At 38.9% G+C, this 21,083-nt stretch overlaps 1 protein-coding gene across 4 annotated transcripts in view; it reads right to left on the bottom strand.

Moving 5' to 3' along the window:
• The window catches only part of APP (amyloid beta precursor protein), a 199,237-nt gene that overhangs the window by 145,818 nt on the left and 32,336 nt on the right, over positions 1-21,083 (bottom strand). For all 4 annotated transcript variants that reach the window (XM_071433650.1, XM_071433649.1, XM_071433652.1 and 1 more), the window contains exon 2: positions 6,184-6,351. In XM_071433650.1, coding sequence (XP_071289751.1) covers positions 6,184-6,351 — 168 coding nt within the window. The remainder of the gene's footprint in view (positions 1-6,183; positions 6,352-21,083) is intronic.

The following is a 21,083-nucleotide window of genomic DNA, read 5'->3' as shown; positions in this document are numbered from 1 at the left end:
GTTTTATTAGTCACTTAATTTGAAATATATTTCCATGGTAGACTACAGTCAGGGCTAAAAATCCAAGCCTTCTTTCTCAAGTAGGTGAGTATACTAAGGTTTAACTGCAGGATAAATATACCATCAGTATAATCCTTTATTTCCAAGCAAGTCAAATTTAAGCACTGGCATAAAGTAAACTAGTTCAACCTTTGCTGTGGATGAAAAGTTAAATAAAACCTAAGACCTCAATAATCAATGCAAAAAGTGCTAAGATACCATTGAGTCAAACTTTTAGGCATGACTGTATACATATCAGAATGTATTTCAACACTCATTTCTGTTGAAAATGTCATTTGTTTTTAAGGACATTCTGTGCTGCCAAAAATCCGTGTTTCCCATTTCATTAAATGGATCATTTTCTTCAGAGCAAAATTTATGGACTCTTTAGACTGCTGAATTTCAAGTAGTGCAGGTTTAAAATTAATTTTCACCTTCAATACTGTGGCAATTTGCTTTGAGAAACTAGAAAGGGCACATTATGCAGCCTAGATAAAAACAACAATTTCTATTACAGTGAAAATGACAAGGTGGAGAGAAACCATTATCAAAGCAGTAAGACCATTGTCATTGTGTCTCAAATTTTCAATAAAAACCAGGCCAAACAATTTTTCTCTGTTCAAAAACCTTGTCATCCCTGGCAGTTTAACAAACTCTTTAGCAGGAAGACAAAGACTAGAGGGAGGGAATTGCTGCCATCAGTGCTGCCTGAAGTGGGCCCCAGGACAAGAAGCACAGTAGGATTATCAGATATGGTGACAAGAGGAAGCTAAGCAAGTAAATAAAAAAGAGATGGGCCAGACATTTGGTGGCCCATCTACAAAACAGGGGACATCTGGGGATTTTGGGGTGAGATAATGTCAAAGCTTTAGTATGGTCATACCCCAGCTTGTACTGGGCCTGCCAAAAGTGGTTTTTGGGTTTCACAAGTAACATACCTAAATACATGGCACAAAATGCCATGTATTTAGGTATGTTACTTGTGAAACCCAGGGGATTTGAGAAAATGACAAGATAACAATTTCTGGAAGCATTATGGTTAGAGATCAGAAATGTCAACAGTGTTCTGTCAACAGTTCTAATTAATTACCTATAACAGGAATTGACCCTACTATTTCCTGCTCCATGTTACACAAAGATAACAGTGAGGAATGTAGTAACATGTATTTATAATTTTGTTATTTCTGGGGAGGATTTTTGTAAGAAATACACACTGGCCACAAAATGGTCACGCATCCCAGTGATGTTTAAAAAAGAAAGTGGACACATGTAATGGCTTCACAAAAGAAATCAAGCAGTCATGAGATGCCAAGTGTAACACCTTCCAAAGCCAACATTCACTTTACATTTGAAAGCTGCTCTGGGCATCTAGCTAAAGATTGCAAAGCAAGCCAGCTGCTGATTACAAAATGCATTAGACCTCCAAACTCACAGGTTTTATTTCATCATCACAATATCTAGACCCAAACTTACTTTATTATAGTTGTGGTTTGGTCTTCCAGGAAAGGAAAAAAAACAAACAGTTACATGTATACTTAAAATGGAATTAGGCATCTCCAAATGAAACTAAGTGGGGGGAAAAAACATGCATTAGACAAAATAATTTTTTGCCAGCTGTGACTGTTTTACAATTCATTTTGGACAGGGAGTTCAACACAGATGGTAAAAAAATTTCAGTCCTTCAAACAACTCATGTATGCTAACTACTAGACATAAAATTCTGCACATAGTAGCTGCTCAAAACTGCTAATATAATAAACATACACCAGTATCTTCCATCTGAACACTCTTTCCCTTCAAACAGGGAATGAAGCACACCTAAATTAACTTCCTACTCTGCATATTCAGTAACTCTGAAAGCACCCTTTGGCAACGGGCAGGCTCCAGATGGGTTTCATGAACAGTCTGGAAGCCAGGAGCTGATTGACCTGCAAAAGCACCTTCCCATGACAATAACATGCAGATGGGGGCAAGGGTTTTCCCAAAATTCCCCTGAAACAGCTGGTACTACAGTGTCAGCAACAGGACTCACTGACCAGTGGCTTGATCTGAAGTATCATCTAGGTCACTCCACATCTTAAGGATTCTGGCACACAGAACTGTAAACCATCCAAATTTACATCAGTGCCCCATTGTTCTAGCATCTGCAGCACTTGCACTTCATAGCTGTTTGCAGATCAGGCCCATGCAGATTTACTTCCCAGTAACAGGTACAATCCATACAGCAGCATGCTAACTGGTTTGACATGAAAAGAAACCACTAATAAATTGCACTTATTTATACAGCATTTCATTCCACCCAAGAAAGTTTCATTTTGTGATACTTAAAAACAAACCAACAAGAGAATTCACCAGCTTACACTGAACACAAGAAAACATGGAAATATGCTTCCAGTACCACTTCCTATGAGTTCAGTGTTAAACTGAAGTCAAGGAAGCTTGGGAGGCAGCATTCAAGTATCTTCCACGTCCTTTCAAAATAAGCAATCTACTGTCTGAGCTTTGCCATATTTAAACTGTGTGATGTGTTGTCCAAATACGTATTCTGACAGATGCACTGAGCTCCCACTCAGAAAAAGTAAAGCAAAACCAAGCAACATTAATCTTTAAAACACGTAGGTGGTTCTGCTTATTCCCTGTTCTTCCCTTCCTGTTCTGCAATGCTCCTCTACTGCTAGTTCCTGCATCAAAACTTCAAAAGCCAAGCTGGCAGTGGACCACAAGAGGAAAGAATGAGAATCTCAAGGTTCACAGTACATTTCTGCAGGAGAAATACAAGTCCTTCTATAGTCTGTGCACCTCCTAGACCTGTGCTCTGCCCACTACTCAGACATCTAGCCTTGCATTGTCAAAAAAAGCTCTTTTTTTAAAAGAGTTAACAAGGAGGCAGAGGAACACATCTACTTGTAAGTATTGATGAAAGGAGAGGGTATTTTTTATTTTTTGAAAAATACCTTCAAGAGCCAGAGAATACATGAAGTATCTTTTTTTTTTTTTTATTAACAGTGAGTAGAGTTTCCTTATATATTAAATTTGTATTATTTTAGAGCCAAGGAGCCACAGAGCAAGATCACTGCACTTGCACATTGGGTTTCCACCCAAATAGCTCCTTTTGGTATGTCCCTTCTGGTCTTTCCCAGGCTGGAGGAAGAACTGGGTGCATGGGCTAACTCTACAGGTTTTACAGAGGAGTGCATCTCCCCTTACAGTGCAGTCATTATCACAATGCCTGGAACAGTGCTCACAAGAGATCTGCAACAAAAACCATATGGAAGGATTTCTCAATAGAAGAAAAATGGAAAATCCAAGTCTTCCCCTTGCTTGATGTGATTTCAAGGTTCTGTTTGGATCTGGGTAAAAACCCCAGTTCCTCAGCAGATGGTACAAAGAGCTGCTGCTACAGCAAGAGTGAAGAACCAAGAAAGCTGCCACAGAGCCAGGGAACATGAAGGCAGATGCAGGAAGAGTACCTGCCCACTGGATTAGCAGAGCATTATACTCAGCCTCTACCTAGAGCAAGAAGTAAAGCCCACAGGAAGAAGCAATCCTTCTTTGGGGGGACATAAATAGCATTAAAGGAGAGAAAAGAAAGGAAGGAAAAGATCGTATTTAGCAAAAGCAATCAAAAAGGAGATTTTTACTTGCGTACTATTCCAACACAAGAGGTACCACAACTCAACCTTGCTGCTTATTGCTTCCTGCTAATGGGAAAATGCAAATTTGTCCTATTCCCTGACAGCAAGTACCATCTTGCAGCCAAGCTAAACAGCAGAAAGCAAGGAAAATACTAGGTATATTTGGAATATCAACCACAATAACAAGGAGTTGCCCAAAGCTAAGAAGCCAGTTTGAGCTGCATTTACTAGCAATCTTCTACAAAGTAATTTCTTTGGTAGGAGCAGGTGCTGTTATCCAACTCTTCCGTTTCTCTTGTTAGGGTCATAGGCAAGTTTAATAGCAAACATTAAATAATATTTGCTATAAAATATTATTTAATATTTTAATAGAAAATATTAAATAATATTAAATAATAGCAAAGCATCAGTGCCATTCCCTAGCCAAAGCCCAACATGCCACAGAGCTGGTCAAAGGCGTGTGAGGAAGGAGAGAGGACCATGGGCAAGAGTTGTACAGAACAGGAAGCTTTTTTCCCATGCTGCTGAGTTGTATCAGCTTCCATGTGGCTTTTTGTTTTAAATTGCTGTCAGCAGATCTGAATTTCCTAATATTTGCTATCCATTTCTGAATTTATTACCAGCATTCAAAAACCTGGGGCTCACATGAATCCACCCTACCCCATAACACCTGCTGGCAGTGACCCCATTGCTGCCACATGCTCTTGCACCCCAGACCACCTTGTCCCTTCTCCATCAGCAGCCTGCAGCAGCTGCACTGTGCATCTCAAGGGGGTGTTTATGTGATTTTTAACCCAATCATTGTAGTGAAACATTATTAGCCTTCCTAAAATACCATATAAGCAGTTGTACTTCACAATAAATTCGGATTCTTTGACCATCACACCAAATCCCTGTGTCTCTCTCTCTTCATTGCCGATACTTGGCAAACAATTTTTTTCCTTAGGGAGTCAAAATTTTTCTTATTAGTCTCTTTGTCATTTAACAATCTATGTCTATTACCTTCTGACTGCTTTTGCTTACCTCTTCCCTTTACTTTTGAAAGGGCTTTTTTTTTAAATGCCACCCCAAATTTCAAAATCACCCAACAGTCAGTTGAGAGTCACACCCTGAAACCTTGTTCCAGAATCCTTCCCTGCCTGCAGCATTTGTGGTTGAATCCCCAACCTACTGAGATACTCATGCCTTAAAAGCTCCCAAACTTCCCAGTCTTACTTCCATAATTCACATATTAATTTCTGTAACTTCAGATAGACTTACTACCTCTTTAGTCACTGATGCATTTTTACTTACTGATGGTCTTTTCTTTTCTAATTCCTTTCCTCACCCTCAATCATTTCATTATGCATAAATCAACTTTCTTTAGATAACCAAAGAAGACAACAGAAAACCAGAGGAAATCTTTGAAACAGTAATAGTAGGATAGGTTACGGTAGGCTAGGTATTTTTGTTAGTGATAAACAAAAATATGAATTTCACAAAGCAATTTTCTTAGTAAAGAGTCAAAGCTACTGAAGAAGAATCCATTTCAATTGCCATTACAATATCACCCTTAAAGTGAATATTTTCCCCAAATGCAATAAAAACCGAATAAAACACTGCAAAACTTAGAAAGAACAATCAGTGAGTGAAAGGACGGGGATGAAGATGCCGAGAGAGCAAAGATCTGAAAAATAAAATGATCTTGCTTTCTAAAGAAATAGTTTCACAGGAACTGGTTTGACATTTAGGAAACAAAGCAGTTACTGCTATGGAAATATGCAATAGCCCTCACTTAAAAAAAAAAAAAAAAAAAGGAAAAAAAAAAGGTGGCATAGTAAATGTAAGAACTAAGGCAACTTAAAGCATGCCCTTTTGTTCCACTGCATGAAATAACACATTTTCTTTACAAATTGTCACACACTGCTACAAGGTTATTGTACTATCACATTGGGAGACAAAATAAAATTAGATCCAAATGTTCTTAGTATCTAAGCAAGTGGGTAAGAAGTTTCTGCTCTCAAATATGAAATCAGTGATTGTGACTTCATCTGTAGGGGAAGCTTTTCTATTAAGAAACTGTGAATGGTTCTGTGTGCAGCAGAGGCCATTAACTCTGGACTGCAAAAGTGCATTTCAGTATCATGGCAGAACAACAGAAGTCATGTTACAGCTGACCTTTCCAAATCAGCGCAAAAAGCCCAAGGGCATTTTAAATAATGAATTGCCACCTCAGCTTTATTCAAAACACTTTATAAGAAAGAAGTTTTTGCACACATACTATACAAAAACTATCCCCCAGGGGTAGAAGAGAGAGAAAATTTTCCAACAGTTCCAGTGACTCCCTCAGCAACCAATTCCTGAAGCTGTTTAAACAGGTGCTGGAGAGAATCTCTTCAGAAAGGACAAGAAGGCAATGGAGCAAAAGAGGGAAGATTCCCTACAGACTGAGCTCTCCAGCACATGGCTGCACTTATGCTTTTGAAAGAGCAAAAAAAATAACTACAGTAATTCCCGAGACAGCACTTACTTCCTGGCAGTACTGAAGAATTCCTTCTTTTGTCCCAATGCAGGTCTTGGTGCCAGAGGGGTCTGATTCCCACTTTCCATTCTGCACATTCATATGCATGTTGAGTTTGCCACAGAACATGGCAATCTGAGGTTCTGCCAGCAGCCCTGCATTTCCATCAGCAGGCACCTGGAAGGAGAAGAAAAGTTTTAATCTCACAGTTGACATTTCAGTCCAACCAAAGCAGCAACAGGTCAAGCAAGTCTGAGACAAACTCATTCATCTATTGCAGCAAAGACCAAAATTTTTTATTCAGGGAGATGTGAGAAATATAAATGGGGTATTCATAGAAATCCAGATCAGAACAGTATTAATTTTAAAGCTTAACTGTCACAATGGGCCCCTGGCCCAGTAATAATTAGCATTGACTCCATTATTCACAGAAGGCTGATCAATCTCTTTATTATATTATTATTAAGAAACCCAATGCTTTTGTAGACAGTTATGATACACCTAGACCTAATTGGTCCACCAATCCAAACACCATCACCATTGGCTAATTAAGAAACCACCCTTGGGTAAACAAATCTCTATAACGCATTCCACATTTTCACAATAACAGGTGCAGCAGGTGAAGATAAGAATTGTTCCTCATTCTTTTCTCTGATCTTCTCACAGCCTCTCCCAGAAACACCTGGGAAAGTTATGTGTTGCTCTCTGTGACCAGAGAGCTGCTGCCACACCTAACCAAACTGTTTTGTGGCCCAAAACTGTCTTACTAACTTGGGCTAAACATGGGACAATGAGCACAGTTGGAGCACAGTTACAGAAGTTTAATTTCCCAAATATAGCTGTTATAATGTGGGGGAGGGGTTTACTAGCAACTAATGGAAAAGTAAACATGACTTCTGTTTTAGCATGAGTTTCCTAAAAACCTCACAGTGCATCCTTTTCCAGGCCCCTTGGAAGCACACTGCCTCTATTTTATCATGTCTTATGAAGATGGCAGGTTAAAATCAGCTTCCACCAAAGCTTTTCTTGGATTGAACTTCAAAATGCAGAGGGGCTGGGGAGGTATCAAAATGGCTCTGCTGAAGGTTTAGCTGACAACCAAGAATTACAGAATACCACCTCCCCAACAAGCATTAAAATACCAGGCTCAAGACAGATGCTCCTCCTCTTGAACCACAGACACTGCCCATGACACCAAACCAAGCACTGCTGGGGCACACAGCCAGACATCAAAGGCACCCTCAGCACAGGTTTAAATCTCTCCCATGGTACCACAGCACTGAAGACAACCCCTGAAGGTATGAGGTGAAAGGACTAGCTTTTTGTTTTACATCTGAGGAACATGACACAAAGAGAAACCTCCTCTCTGGGTTAGGGACCTCAAGAGACAAGTCTACAGCTCTCCACTGCCCCTCACACTCCAAAGGCCATTTGGTTGTATTCAAGGTGCAGCAGAGTATTAATTTTTGTTTAAATATCTATTTTTACCCTTTAATCTCTTAGCTTGAAGGTTTCTCAAGAGGAAAATTAAAAGCATTTTAAAAATTCACAAGAAAGAAAAGAAACAGAATTATAGCATCATAGGAGATATGCAAACCCAGGATATTAGTTTGACTTTTTGTTTAAACACAAGAAAGATTTCATGAATTTTATATGCCTATAGCACTAAAAAAACCCCCGAAGTCCACATAAGAAACACTGTGAGAGTGATGATCTAACTATCCACTGGATTTGCACTGAAAGTGAAAATGTCAAAATCAAACCAAAGCTTTGTTTGGGGGTTTTTTAAGAGAAAAGAGAGAACATTTCTTGTCCTGTTTTCATAAGATGTTATGAATTGTTATTGCAATTCAGCTCAATTTCTCTTCTCCTGTGCAACAAGCACATTCTGTACAACTGAAGAGCCAACTATCACTGTTGTTCCACTGGGTAATTAGAGAATTTTCCAGTAAGTGGGATGACACCTTGTCTTGGCTTGCCTTAATCAGGAAAACTAATCACATGCTTACTCCTTCTAATACCTACAGAAACTTTGGAGAGCAACTCAAATGTAACACAACTATAACAATCTGCAAAATAGCCTCCAAGTTAATTATTTTATTTTTCTTTATACATGCAACATAACCCTATTAAAATTTCAATAAAAATAGACATGAGTCATTCTACAGGTGATGTATGGATGAGAACTCTACATTCCCAGTCTGCTCCCTTCAATTGAGATCTTTAGTAAATTAATCAAGCACACAGTAGTCCCACTGTGGCAGATTTTAGATTTTTTTACTCAAAATCATAAATCAAAACAAAAGTATTTAGATCGTAGAATCAAAGATTCATTTAGGCTGAATAAGACTTTAATATTGAGTCCAACTGTAAACCTAACACTGCCAAGTTTAACCAAAATAAAAGCCAAAAATGAAAGCTAAAATTTAGCTAACTAATTTCAAGGGATCTCTATATGGTGCAAGTTCCTGATAACATAAAATCTCATTAAATATTACTCATTTTAAGAAACATCAAACAGTGGTTTGATCACAAAGGGGACTGAACATTGGTATTTTGGGGGAAATGTAGCACTTTCTGTAAAACGCATACACTTATGAAGATTAAATACTCAAAAAAAAGCAGGAGACTAAAACATTAATAAAACTTACACAGTGATAAGTGATTTGTCCCACACATACTATCATAACATTTTAAATATGTGAATGAATTAATCACTGGTCACATCAAGGGTATATCCAGCTAAAATATGTGAGCTGGTGATGAATTTTATGCATCATTAAAGTTTTCTTCATAACCAATGGTTTAATTCATTTACATTCATTCCATCACAAGAAAAAAATATCAGCATTACAATGCAATTAAATAATCTAGAGCCGCCATCTACACTGATAAGCAGCTTCTATAGAAGAATGCTCAGTAACATAAAGCTACAGTCCAGTTTGTTACAACAACACCTGTAGTGGCAAATCTCTCCTTGACTAATCCTAGAGCTCTTAGGCAGACTAGTCTCCCAAAGAATAACTCATGGGACATAAACATAATTACATTAACAGCAACTATTTACTTTATTAGTATTCTGCAAAAGCAAAAACTCAAAGCACATTAATGGAACTGTAACACATCATATTTTTTCTTGTTTGCCTATGTCTGTGAGCTAGCAGTATGGCTTTTTTCCCTACTTCTTAGCAAATCATTAAATAACAGATCAATCAGCACAGCATCTCAAGGTAACTTCAAATGTTATGCTCAGGTCTTGTCAGTTTTCAAAGACCAAGTAAGAACACTACTCATCACTTCCACAAGACATCTGTAATATGATTTTTGTAATGTGAACTACATAAATTTGAAAAATGGCATGTACAGGACTCTGAAAAAATTATCTCAATTGATGGTACACTATTTAGATCTCTATATTAGTCTACTATGTCACAAGACATTCAAGCATCAGCTTTTTGATATAGAAAATAAAATTATTGATTTTTACAAGTGTGAGGGCACAAGTTCTGAAAGAAAGGTACCATGGCTGTGGTAATGCTCAATGCTCACAACAGGTTCTCTCTTATAGAATTCCAGCATATCAGAGGTCTTGTGTTTCAGTTTCAAGACTCATTTTACCTCCAGTTGAGTGCATGTCCTGGTTTAGGGCAAATGTGGGAGAAAACCTCCAAAAGGGGCCCCCCCAGAAAGCAAACCCACACGGCACCGCCCCCCCAAACCAGTTTGGGAAGAATTTCCTCAGAGAGAAGTGGAACAAACCTGTTTATATAAGAGGCAAAGCACTCCCCAGCACAAAAAGAACAATACCAGATGACAAAACTCATTCACTGCTCTGAAGAGAGGACAAATTCAGGAACTCTCTCCTGTGGGTGCTCACTCTGTTATCAATCCCTCTGGCACTGGGAAAGGCTGCTGCCCAGAGCAATCCCCACTGGTCACAAAGTGCAAGCTCTTGGTGCTCCCCAGCTCCCAGAGCAGGTTAGAACAGTTCCAAGAAAAGGGTAAGAAAAACAGTCCAAGGAAAACTTCTCTGCCTCAGCTAGCTAAACTAACTAAAAAACAGCAAAGCACCATGTTCTGCCCCATCTGTGCCCAGACACCACAGGGGAGGACTGAGAGCAGGTTGATAACAAACTCTGTGTTTCTTCTTCTCCCTGCTTTCACTCTCAGAGCCAGTCTTGAAGGCACAGAATATAATATCCAGCATAAACAGAACACACAAATGGGGATACAAGCATCATAACATCACCCTAGGACAGTGCACCTTCCTGCACCATCCTCTGACACATTTCCTTCTTACAAGCAGATAAGTTATGAAGTGCTTAAAATATTGTTTTAAAGAAAACAATTTCAAAATACCTTTCAAGGATAGGCTTTCAGTATTTTGCATACTCTCACGGGTGGGGATACTAGAGAAAAGCAAATCTAACCAACACTAAAGACTGAAATCAGAAGACAACGCCGTACAATGAAGCCCACTGGGTATGTAACTGCTTTGGATATGGAAAGAAGAGGGATATAATTCAACTGCTTTCTCCTCAGATTGGTCAACAACAAGGTCAGTCTTAGCAAGGCCACCTGAATGGCATCATTTAATTGCTGGAACCTGATGTCATAAAGTAGGTGTTTCATAGTATTTTTCCGTTTGTTTTTAGAGAAAATAGTAACTACATGTATTTATTTCATGTCAAAATGTTGAATGACATACAATACAGAAAAAAATAAGAAATCATGTAAGCATTAGGAGACTAAAATGTAGGGAATCTGTTTCCTTTCCATGCTAAGAGGTAGTAGAGATGCCTTTGCTTTCCTGTCTTTCAGGCCTGGCAATTTAACACATTTATTTGAGGAGAGATGCACATCCACATGGCATGCTGGATGCCATTTATACTATTTCTGAGACACTCAAACAGGATTTTGATAGCAGAGTACAGAGGACTGAAAGAAGTTTATGCAATTGCAAAACTATAAGGAATACATTATGTGTGGAGTTTTTTAGCTCACTGCCATTCCATCATAATATCAAAAAGCCTCTTCCTGTCAAACACTATCATTATTTAAGACAGAAAGCATAGCCCTCTCCCTGCCTCCACTCTCTCTGTCATTGCAGTTACCAAGACAATCAGTATATTTGTTAATTGCACTTCATAATCCCTACTTAACCAACAAGTGTCGGCTTCTTTCACAATTCAGATTATATTCAGAAAACACAGGCTGCAAGGTTTTACCCTCAAGAGGTTTTCCATCAACAAACCAAAGTAACACCACCTCAGATAGCTCTGCTATTAACTTATAATTAAGAACTACAAGAGAATATGGAAATAAGCCTCAGATCTTCTATGTGCTGTTATTAACCATTGAAACATCTAAAGCCATTCCCCAGAAGTCCCTCAGTCAGCTTCTGTGATTTATATTGCTTTATTCTGCAAATACTAACCTGAAGCCACTTTTATAAACATTCAAAGTGTACTTAATGTGCAATAAATACTTAATTTGCAGTTACTTTCAAGGAGAGGACATTCAGTAGCAACCTCCATAACTACAACTTGCTCAAGAACAACTGTCCTCCTTAGTTTATGAGATGACTAAAATAATCCCTCCCTAATTTTAATGTTTAATGCTAACACCAGTTCAAATCCCCAACCAAGAAGTCAGTGACTACAGTTTTAAGGTTTAACAACAGTAAAACTGGTTCAAATAATGTGGACAATTAAGCATATCCAATCATAACATATCACCCTTCCAACCCTTGGCTGTGCTTCCTCCAAACTTTTATACCATATTCGGGTTGAAACCTGAGGTTTCTCATTAACTAAAGCAGCACCAATTTGCATACATAGCAGTTTACTTCCTCTATGACAATTAACAAAAGAAAACAAATTTTGCTTTTGAAGTGAGGCCACTCATACCCTTTTTCCTATAAGGAACAGAAGTAAAAATAGAATGAAAGGACAAAAATAGAATAAAAGGATTCTCTGCTTGCCTTACACATTCAGTGAGCAAAACATAATACAGAGACTTGTTATTCCCAGTGGAAAGACCAGGGGTTTTTTTCACTGAACTGTCTGGTCTGCTGTACCCTACAAGTGAAGATTGTTGCTCAGCTCTTGAAGTCTATGGTTCAAACTGGGCAAATGCCATGCAAATCCAGGCTTATATCACTGGACACAAATCCATGCTTTCTTGCCCATCAGTTAGCCATCAACTTTGGCAGACTGTAATCTGTTACACTCTGCTCTAGACATCTTATTTAAGCCATAAAGTATTTCTCCTCCTGGCTTTGTTAAGGATTTTCTCAGAACACAAATACTTTAAAGACTATTTGTATTTAAAAACCTGCACATGTAGATTCACAATGAAGAAAATCTCCTTTCTTAAAAATGCAATCAGGACAAAAAGAAAAATTAAAAACTAAGCCACCTTAATTAGAAAAGGAGGAAATATCAAATTATTGTCTTGTCATAATTTTAGGATATCTGTCAAAACCAAGGAAAATTTTCCATCTCCTCACTTTTCTTTAGAGATGAAAAAGGCTAAGAGGTTGTCAAAATCAACATGAATAACCTAGAAACAGTGTTTTATTGTATAATGCTTGCATAGAAACAGCAGCAGCAATTACTGTTGTCAACAGTGTATAGAAATAGGTCAGAAAATCATTCTACTGATTATGCAGTCAAATTGCTCAGTACAGTTGCTCCAACTGGAAGACAAACATTTAGCACAAACAGTCACAGAAAGAACCACCTTCCTAACCTGCAAAAACCCTGTGAACATCCATATCTAATTTACAAAAAGCCATAATCCAAAATTTGGTTGAGAAACAGGCTCCATCAAAAAGCAGCTGGAAAAGAAGTTGATTTGGCCTGACTATAACCTATGTAACCCAACTGCAAATATCTGTCTGCCTGGCCTGCTTCATAAACAGTGATGTCAAAATGCATCATAACAGTGCAATACCCACATCTCCACAGCAGCTCAAGGATAACTAACTGCTCACCAAATCAATTAAAAGCAAGTTTTCCCTCATGCCTGCAGAAGAAAATATAATATTCTCAAAAGTATCTTCTGGCAGCCAACCATTCTCCTCACCCACACCCTTTACAAGGTCCTGAGAAATAGGTTGTATTTATTCCATACATATCAGTTTTAGTGCTTCCCTCAGGTCACATTCCATCCAAGTACTTGCAGAACAACACCCCAACCCAGCCCTGGGCATTTGTTTACCCTGAAATCAAGTATTAAAATCAAACCAAAGAACATATCAGGACTAAGCTCTAAGTTCACAAGGCTATCTTGTGGAGCAACAGTGAAGTGAGTGCTCCCCTCCCCAAAGATCTGAGTGAACCAGCAACCAAATGTATATGAGATATTCATAAGATTTGAGCAGAAGAGTCTGTATAAACAGCTGACCTCCATGTGCATGTGTGAACACACACAAGAGCAAAGGCATTTCCCTCCCTGGAATCACTAGGAAGCAATGAGGCAAATCCAAAGAGCAGCAGAAGCCTAGCACCTGTGCAGAACCTGTCTAGCATATCCTGCACACATTTCCAATGCTCCTGTGAGAGTGACTAAAAATTAAAATTTAGCTACAAAAATCAACATCTCTGAATGTCATCATAAATGTGAGGAGTTATCACAGGGGAGTATCCCACCAAATCAGAGAAGGTAGATCTTTGCATCAGCTACATAAACATAACAAAAACACATTCCTCTGTAAGTGCAGTGTCAAGAGCTTCTTACCTACCATCACCACTACCACCAACACGTCTGCTTCCAAAAAAAAACCCAAAAAACCACAAACTCTAAAAACCATACTTCCACAACCTCCAATTTGAGTGTCTTAATTTAAGAAGATGTGAAGGTGCTTGAATGCATCCAGAGGAGAGCAACACAGCTGATGAAAAGGCTTTAAAAAGGAATGACATCCCACAAGAAAAGCCCAGAGTCCTCAGGTTTATCTAGCTGGATGGAAGGAGGCTGAGGAGTAACCTTCTTGCTCCCCACCGCTGCCTGAGGAGGGAATCTTCTCTGTGGGATCCAGTCATGGCATGCATGAGAATGGTTCAACCCTGTGCCAGGCTCAGACTGGACATTAGGAAGCATTTTTAACCAATAAGATAGTCAAACACTGGAACAGGCTTCCTGGAGAGGTTAGCAATGCCACAAGACTGTCAGTAGCAACTGGGCAATGCCCTTAGTAACAGGCTGTAACTTGGTCAGGCAGCTGGACTAGATGACCACCATAGCTCCCTTCCAACTGAAACAGAGCATTCCATTCTAGCCTCTATACCACCATGGTCACAACCAGACCAGGAGTGCCAGCAGTTTGCTATGGGTGATGATGTGCACCACCATGGGCAGGAGGATAATGGGAGGAGCAGGGACAACCTTCACCCAAGCAGATCTTCTCTGGAGTTACCTTCAGAGTCCATACCAAAATTTACAGACTTTGAAGTTATCCATTGATAGAACAGGAACTGAAAACCCTCACAGCTAACAGGTATCCCCAGCCTGCAGGTACCAACACACAGTTTAGTCACAGTCTTTTATAAAAACTGCCATTTTGGGGGGAAGAAAAACTATAACATGTAGGCACACAGTTTGTGGAAATTGGGAGTGGGGCTGTGGCCAAGCCTCATCCCTAATGGGCCACAGCTGTGCAGGACAGGTGAGCAGTACTGAAGGTAATGAGACATGGAGTGCCAAGGTGCCCTGACCAACCACCAAAGGGTACAGGGGGCACACAGGTGTAATGCTCTGTAAGATGAAGGGTATAACAGGTTGTACTGAAGACCAATAAAGTGCTGATGCTTGAGGCCTTCTTTGGTATCAGTCATACCTCCACCTTCAATAACAAACAGCATGACCAAAATTACCCAAGACTAGAAAGAATTTCAGGAAGCATTAAATCTAGTGCAGCACCAACTAAACATTAACATAGGGTATGAGGAGGTAGAGGGAGTGGAATAACATCAAGATTTTATGAGCTGAATAAAAAGTGCATTAAGAAAGGCTTAAAAAAACAAACAACCTAATCTTGCTCCCAAGCTCTTCATTTAGATTTTGAAACAGTCTTTGGTCATTTACATGGCTATATGTGCTGACTAATAGCAGTAGGGTAAACAAGAAAAGGACAAATCCTGTCAAAATTAATGATCTTTTATTCATCTAGAAAAATAGGAAATAAAAAAAGATGAAATTCAGCAAGTGTGCAAGTTTGAAAAAGAAGTGTTTAATGATACCAATAAATATGACAAGTGTTATGGTTTCTTTTGGTACATCTACACATACAGGAATGCTAATGATACTGCATTTAAATTTCATCATCTGCAGGGTTTCACTATTCCAAAACAAACATAAGACTCTGCTTTACAGGGCAAATCAAAGTTTTGCACTGAAATAAATCACTATAAACCATCTAATTCCAGCATTGTGTTTTCTATTTCAATGTTCAAAGCCACTATCACTTAAATAAATATAGGAAGTAGAAGAAAAATAAGAGTGGATTCCACAGCAATGCAATAGATCACAGAAGTACTCCAAGCTCAGTAATAATTTCTAGGGTCCTATCATATCCATGAAACTCAGTGCTGTAAAACTAAAACTACAAGGTGAAAGCAAATACTTAAAAAAGACCTAACTTCTAGTTTGCATTTACATTAAAGCACTTTTTTTTGGTGGTGCAATTTTTATATTTTAAGCCTATTTCACTGCACATGTACCTTGGAAGGATGTGAAAAGGAAAATTACTATATGCAGTGTAGCAATGAGGGATAAAGACAGACAGACTCCTTTTTAGCAGTCATAAAGAGAAATTGTTTATTGCAAAAAACCAGGCTTTTTAATGCTCTGAAATTCAGCAAAACAAGCATGCATTGGCTGCCTGCCACTGCAGGTGTTGCTGCTCACATGACCTTCTAGCCAACCACCTTGTTGACCACCCAGTGTGTCCCCAAGCAATCACTGCCCCACGCACGAGGTGACCACACCCTAGTTATACAATTTGTTCTCTGGTAATAGAACCTGTTTCCTACCTCACTGTTAATTGAGCCTTTCCCAGAGTCCTTTCTGCTGAGCAAGAGTGAACAGAGGTGAACAGGATTTAACAATGGTGAAAAAGGCCTGTATTCTGTTAGGCTTTTCTCATCTCCCACAATGCAGAACCAAACTCAATAATATGGAACAATTCTGTCTGTCAATAATATGGAATATTCTGTCTGTCCAGTGAAAAATTGAAGAACAATCCTAGTTCAATTAACTTGATAGAGAGTTTAACATTTGAGCAATGTCAGCTTCTCAAACAAACTTTATCCCTCAAATGTCAATGCTCAGTAATTTATTGACTTGTTTTTCATTTGAAGTAGCTGATAACTGTAAGATAGCCTAGCATCTCGTTCATTACATTTCCACTTCTGTGCTGGTTTTGCATTGGAGCCATTCACGGAAGTGATGGAAGTGATGTTCTAAGAGAAGTTCCTGGCAGTTTCCTCGTGTCTGACAAAAAGACCAATCCATAATTAGCTTTGAGAATTGACAATCTGTTAATCACTGAGAAAGCTGAGCACGCCTCCATGCATACACATGTTGAAGATGGAAAAACCCCAGGGGAGGTATCTTTTCCTTCTGGCCTGGAAGCTTGTAACAAGCCCTGTCCTGGCGGGCCTGGGCTGGGCAGGCTCTGCCATGGGGCCAGGCCCCATCAGCTGCCGGGCAGGGGCCAGAGGGGTCACCGGCCCCCAGAGTGCTGCAGCTGAGCCCCAGCCTGGCTGCTGAGATCCTAGCCACCCCCCAGTGTAGCCACTGAAGAAACCTCCACTGTAAAACACTTCTGGCCTCGAGCTACGAGCCCAGCCAGGGTCACATGGCCATCTGCAGGCCCTGGGTGATATATTAATTCTTTCAGTGCACAGATGAGACTTGTAGACCTTCAAACATCCCTCAGGTGAGAGAAAAAGGCAAAGTGAAGATACGTAGAGGAACAACATAAAGACACCAGGGTCAGAGAAGAAAGAGTTAAGTCCCAGGTGGGAGGGATGAGGAGATGCCTTTTGTTTTGGGCTGAAATCCTCTTGTAAAGCTATGGAGAAGAATAATATTCCTACTGTAGGAAGACAACACTAGATGACTGAAGTAATTAAATCTACAGAATTATTACTGCAGTGCAGCAACTATACAATGCATTTGTAAGCTTCTCCAAGAAAGAATGGAAGCTGAAACCAACCTGCTCAGAGCATTTTTCCTGTGTTCCAATCTGGAAAAAAGCTTTCTCTACCTGAGCAAAATTCACCACAGTCAAAAGAGCTGTAATTTTCCTTGTGAAACAGAACCTCCACCCTGCATCAACTGGATTTCAAAGGAAGCTCTTAGATGGCTTTTTTATTCTCAGTATTACTTGCATACAGTTCTTTATGTGCCTTTGATACAGAGGCACCATCTACACTGCTAAAACAATTCTTCCACAGACTGCATCACTTATGTTATTCTCCAAATTATGCAGGCTAGAATCATTCTCTGCTGCCATTGGTCTGAGCCACAAACATCTGAACAAAGCCATGTGAGAAGTCTGATGTAATACACCAGTTTTAACATGAGGTGTTTCAGCTATTTTGCACTATGACTGCACTCCACGTGTATGCCAAAGGTCCCTCTCATCTTCCTTTTGATGTAGACTATTCTTTGCTCAAGTGGCAAGTCTGTGACTCAGTCTGCTCTGCAAGCCATCTGACTAGTTGGGTTACTAGAATTAATATTATATTTAGAAAAAAAAAATCATTTCCTAATTTCATTCCATAAACAATGTGAAGATGAATTAAGAAAATATTTCTGGCATTTGCTGACTTTAACCACCAAGTGTTTGGCATGATGAGGACTTGATGACTGCTACAACGAGGAACATTCCCAGAAGATCCTTCCTGAAATATTTATGCTGCTCAAGATGCCAAGACATCTCTAATTAGACAAACCTTTTTTTGGCACACAAAAATACCACTATAAGCAAGCCAGAAGGAACTAATCTGTCAACAGCAGGATTAAATAACATAACACATTACCTGGATTACTTTCAAGTCATATAAAAAAGCTGGACAGAGTCAAATAGATGGTTGACAGACTTAATTCATTTTGAGTTGAAGGTACAGTTCTTCAATCCTTCCTCTATAAAAATCTATGAATTTTATCTCTCCACAACAGAACTGTGATGAGGGAATGAATACAGCATTACCAGATACCCCATGCTGAAACAGATCCTGCCCTGTATCTGTTTCTAGGGTACTTAAATTACCTGTTACTAAAAAAAAAAACAAACAAAAAACCAAACAAAACCACCCCACCCAAACTTCACTGTCCCACTAGATGCAAGCTATTTTCATATCACTGTACACCCAGTTGCTGATTTTCGAGCAGCTACTCCATGTCCTTGAGGTTTTTCATAATAATAATTTCAAAAGAAAGTCTGGTCTTCAACCTCTGATGCTGTGCACTCTGTTATGGACTCCACTCCCAGGATCTCCAACATAAAGCCATTTCTCCATCTCTCTGCTTTCTTAGACAGCTTATTTATTTCATCCACCAAACCAAAGACAAGACCATCATTATTGCATACATAAAACATTAATAAACATTTAATAAAGAAAAACACCTTCAGAAGTGCTTAGCAGGAAAAGGCAGAAGATTCCTCAGTTTAGGGAAGAATAAAAATATTCCTTCTATCTTTCAATTGGGCATATTTCAGGTTTCAACTCTACAGTTTGAATTCTGCATGTTCTTTTACTGATTAAATGCTACTGTGCATGACATTCATACAACTGTGCTAATGCTCAAAACCAAGAACCTTTTCCTTTTCAAGATCTATGAACAAGAAACAAAAATAAGGAAAAAAACCAAGCAAATGAAGACACAGTGAAGCCCTCAGAAACAACCCAGCAGCTTCGTTCAGCAGACTGGGCAACAGTAACACACAACGAGCCCCAGCACCAATTCTCCCTTCGGCAGGGATCACACACCAGGTACGTGACGTACATACATACACAGCCCTCTGCACAATCATGATCAACTAACAAAAACATTATTACTAGAAACAATGAGCCAAAGAGGTACAGGTTTGACCATGTATTGACCAGTTATTCTATGGAACGCAACTCTTCAGCTCAAAAAGCTAAGCAAAAGTACTGAAAATTGGATGTGAAGGAATTCAGTCAGCCTCAAATAAAATAAACCTCTAATGACAACAATCAGAAAGATAGTTATGGCCTATATATTTCCAAAAATCCATTATTAAAGAGATTCAAGAAAACAACAGGGGAAAAAAAGCAACTAGTATCCAGGAAGCAGTATGGGACGAGATGAAAAAAATGTCCAAACCCCTCTTGCCAATACATGAAGGCCACCCTACAGAAGTACACTAATTTTTCCAATACATATATTTGAATTTTCAAACCCTACCTCTGGTATCTTACAGCAACTGCTCCCTTTAAAGACACAGCCTACATCTGAACTCTTCTGCAGATGGTCTTTAGCAAAAGCTTTACTGATTTCAATATTTGGAATGTTAACCAAATAGACAGTAGAGTACCCTGTATATGTTCTCACTCTTTCTTATTTAGAAGGTATACTCCCACCATGAGTTCTGGATTTCTGATCTTATTGAATGCTACGGAATACTCCAGCTGTTGGTTAGGTCTGGGAGCCAGGGAAACTAGAATCTGTCAATCCAAAAACTTTCTTCCACTGTGGTAGTCCTACAGTAATTTTCTAATAATACAGAAATAGGTACCACATGCAAGTTTAGTTATGCAAAACATTGAAACACAAGAAAAACTGTGCTTGAAAACTCTTGCTCATCTATGGGAAGACATGTTGTTATTATGGTTGCCAGAACCTTACACAAACACCTCTCATTCAGACAAGGATAGAGAAAGCAATTGATTGAAGAGGTGAACCTGAAGCCAAAAATTCAGAGTTTGAGTTTCTGGCTTTTTCAACTATACCAAGACCTCAGAGTCCTCTTCCAGGTCCACCCACTAACAGCAGCTCCTCTGTCTCTACAACAGTGATAGCAGAATAGACACATTCACACACATTTGGTTTGAAAGCTCATGAGAAGTACTGCATTCAAATGCAGCATCCTTAAAGACTATATTTCAAATTCACATTAATTGAATTTAACAGATTTTCATGAAAGAGACTAAGATGAGCTTGGAGGCAACTTTCAGATCTTCAAAAGATAAAGATAAATTAGATTATCCATTGTTAACTATTACAGCCAGGTCCAAATAAGATGACATAATAAAGATCAAGTGCTGTTGCCTTACCAGTAAGTACACACAGATCATTAAGCATAAAAAAAACACCAAAGCATTATCTCTCTGCTAAGGAGAAACCCTCCAGGTTTTTTAATCATGTTGGAACCTCATACTTGAAAAGTGAGCACTTTTTGTCTTAAATAGCTCCATTGTATTTAGAACATGTAAATCCTTCAAACAGTGAGTTACTTTGTTGGTTTTTTTTTTTTCATTTGTCTTTTAAATGAATGATCTGGAAGATTAAAACATCATCTTGCTTTTGACAGTTGTCAGCTAGAGCATCCTGATAAACCATCATCACAAAAGAGAAAACAGTACTATGGTTTTCCACCTCCCACTTGTTGCTTTATTGAGCTGTAATAAGAATGAATTATACCATGAAAGATGTCACACACGCTACGACAATGGAAGGAAAAAATTTTTATTTGGCTCCTGAGCCTGGTGCTCTACTACAGAAAATCCCACTGAACACTAATGATGCCTTGAGCAGAGAGTACAAGGAAGCCCTATTTCCAAACACTAATAGAGAAACAATGGCTGTCAACTTTTATTTAAGACTAGCTACGTAACAGTGTGCAGTGAAAGCAGAAATAACATGCATTTTAT

This window comes from Agelaius tricolor, unplaced genomic scaffold (assembly GCF_023055355.1).
Source record: "Agelaius tricolor isolate 1412-34295 unplaced genomic scaffold, bAgeTri1.0.p SCAF_9, whole genome shotgun sequence".
In the NCBI taxonomy this organism is placed as follows: domain Eukaryota; kingdom Metazoa; phylum Chordata; class Aves; order Passeriformes; family Icteridae; genus Agelaius; species Agelaius tricolor.
Note: the sequence above shows the minus strand (reverse complement) of the source record. Positions and strands in the feature narration are given on the sequence as shown.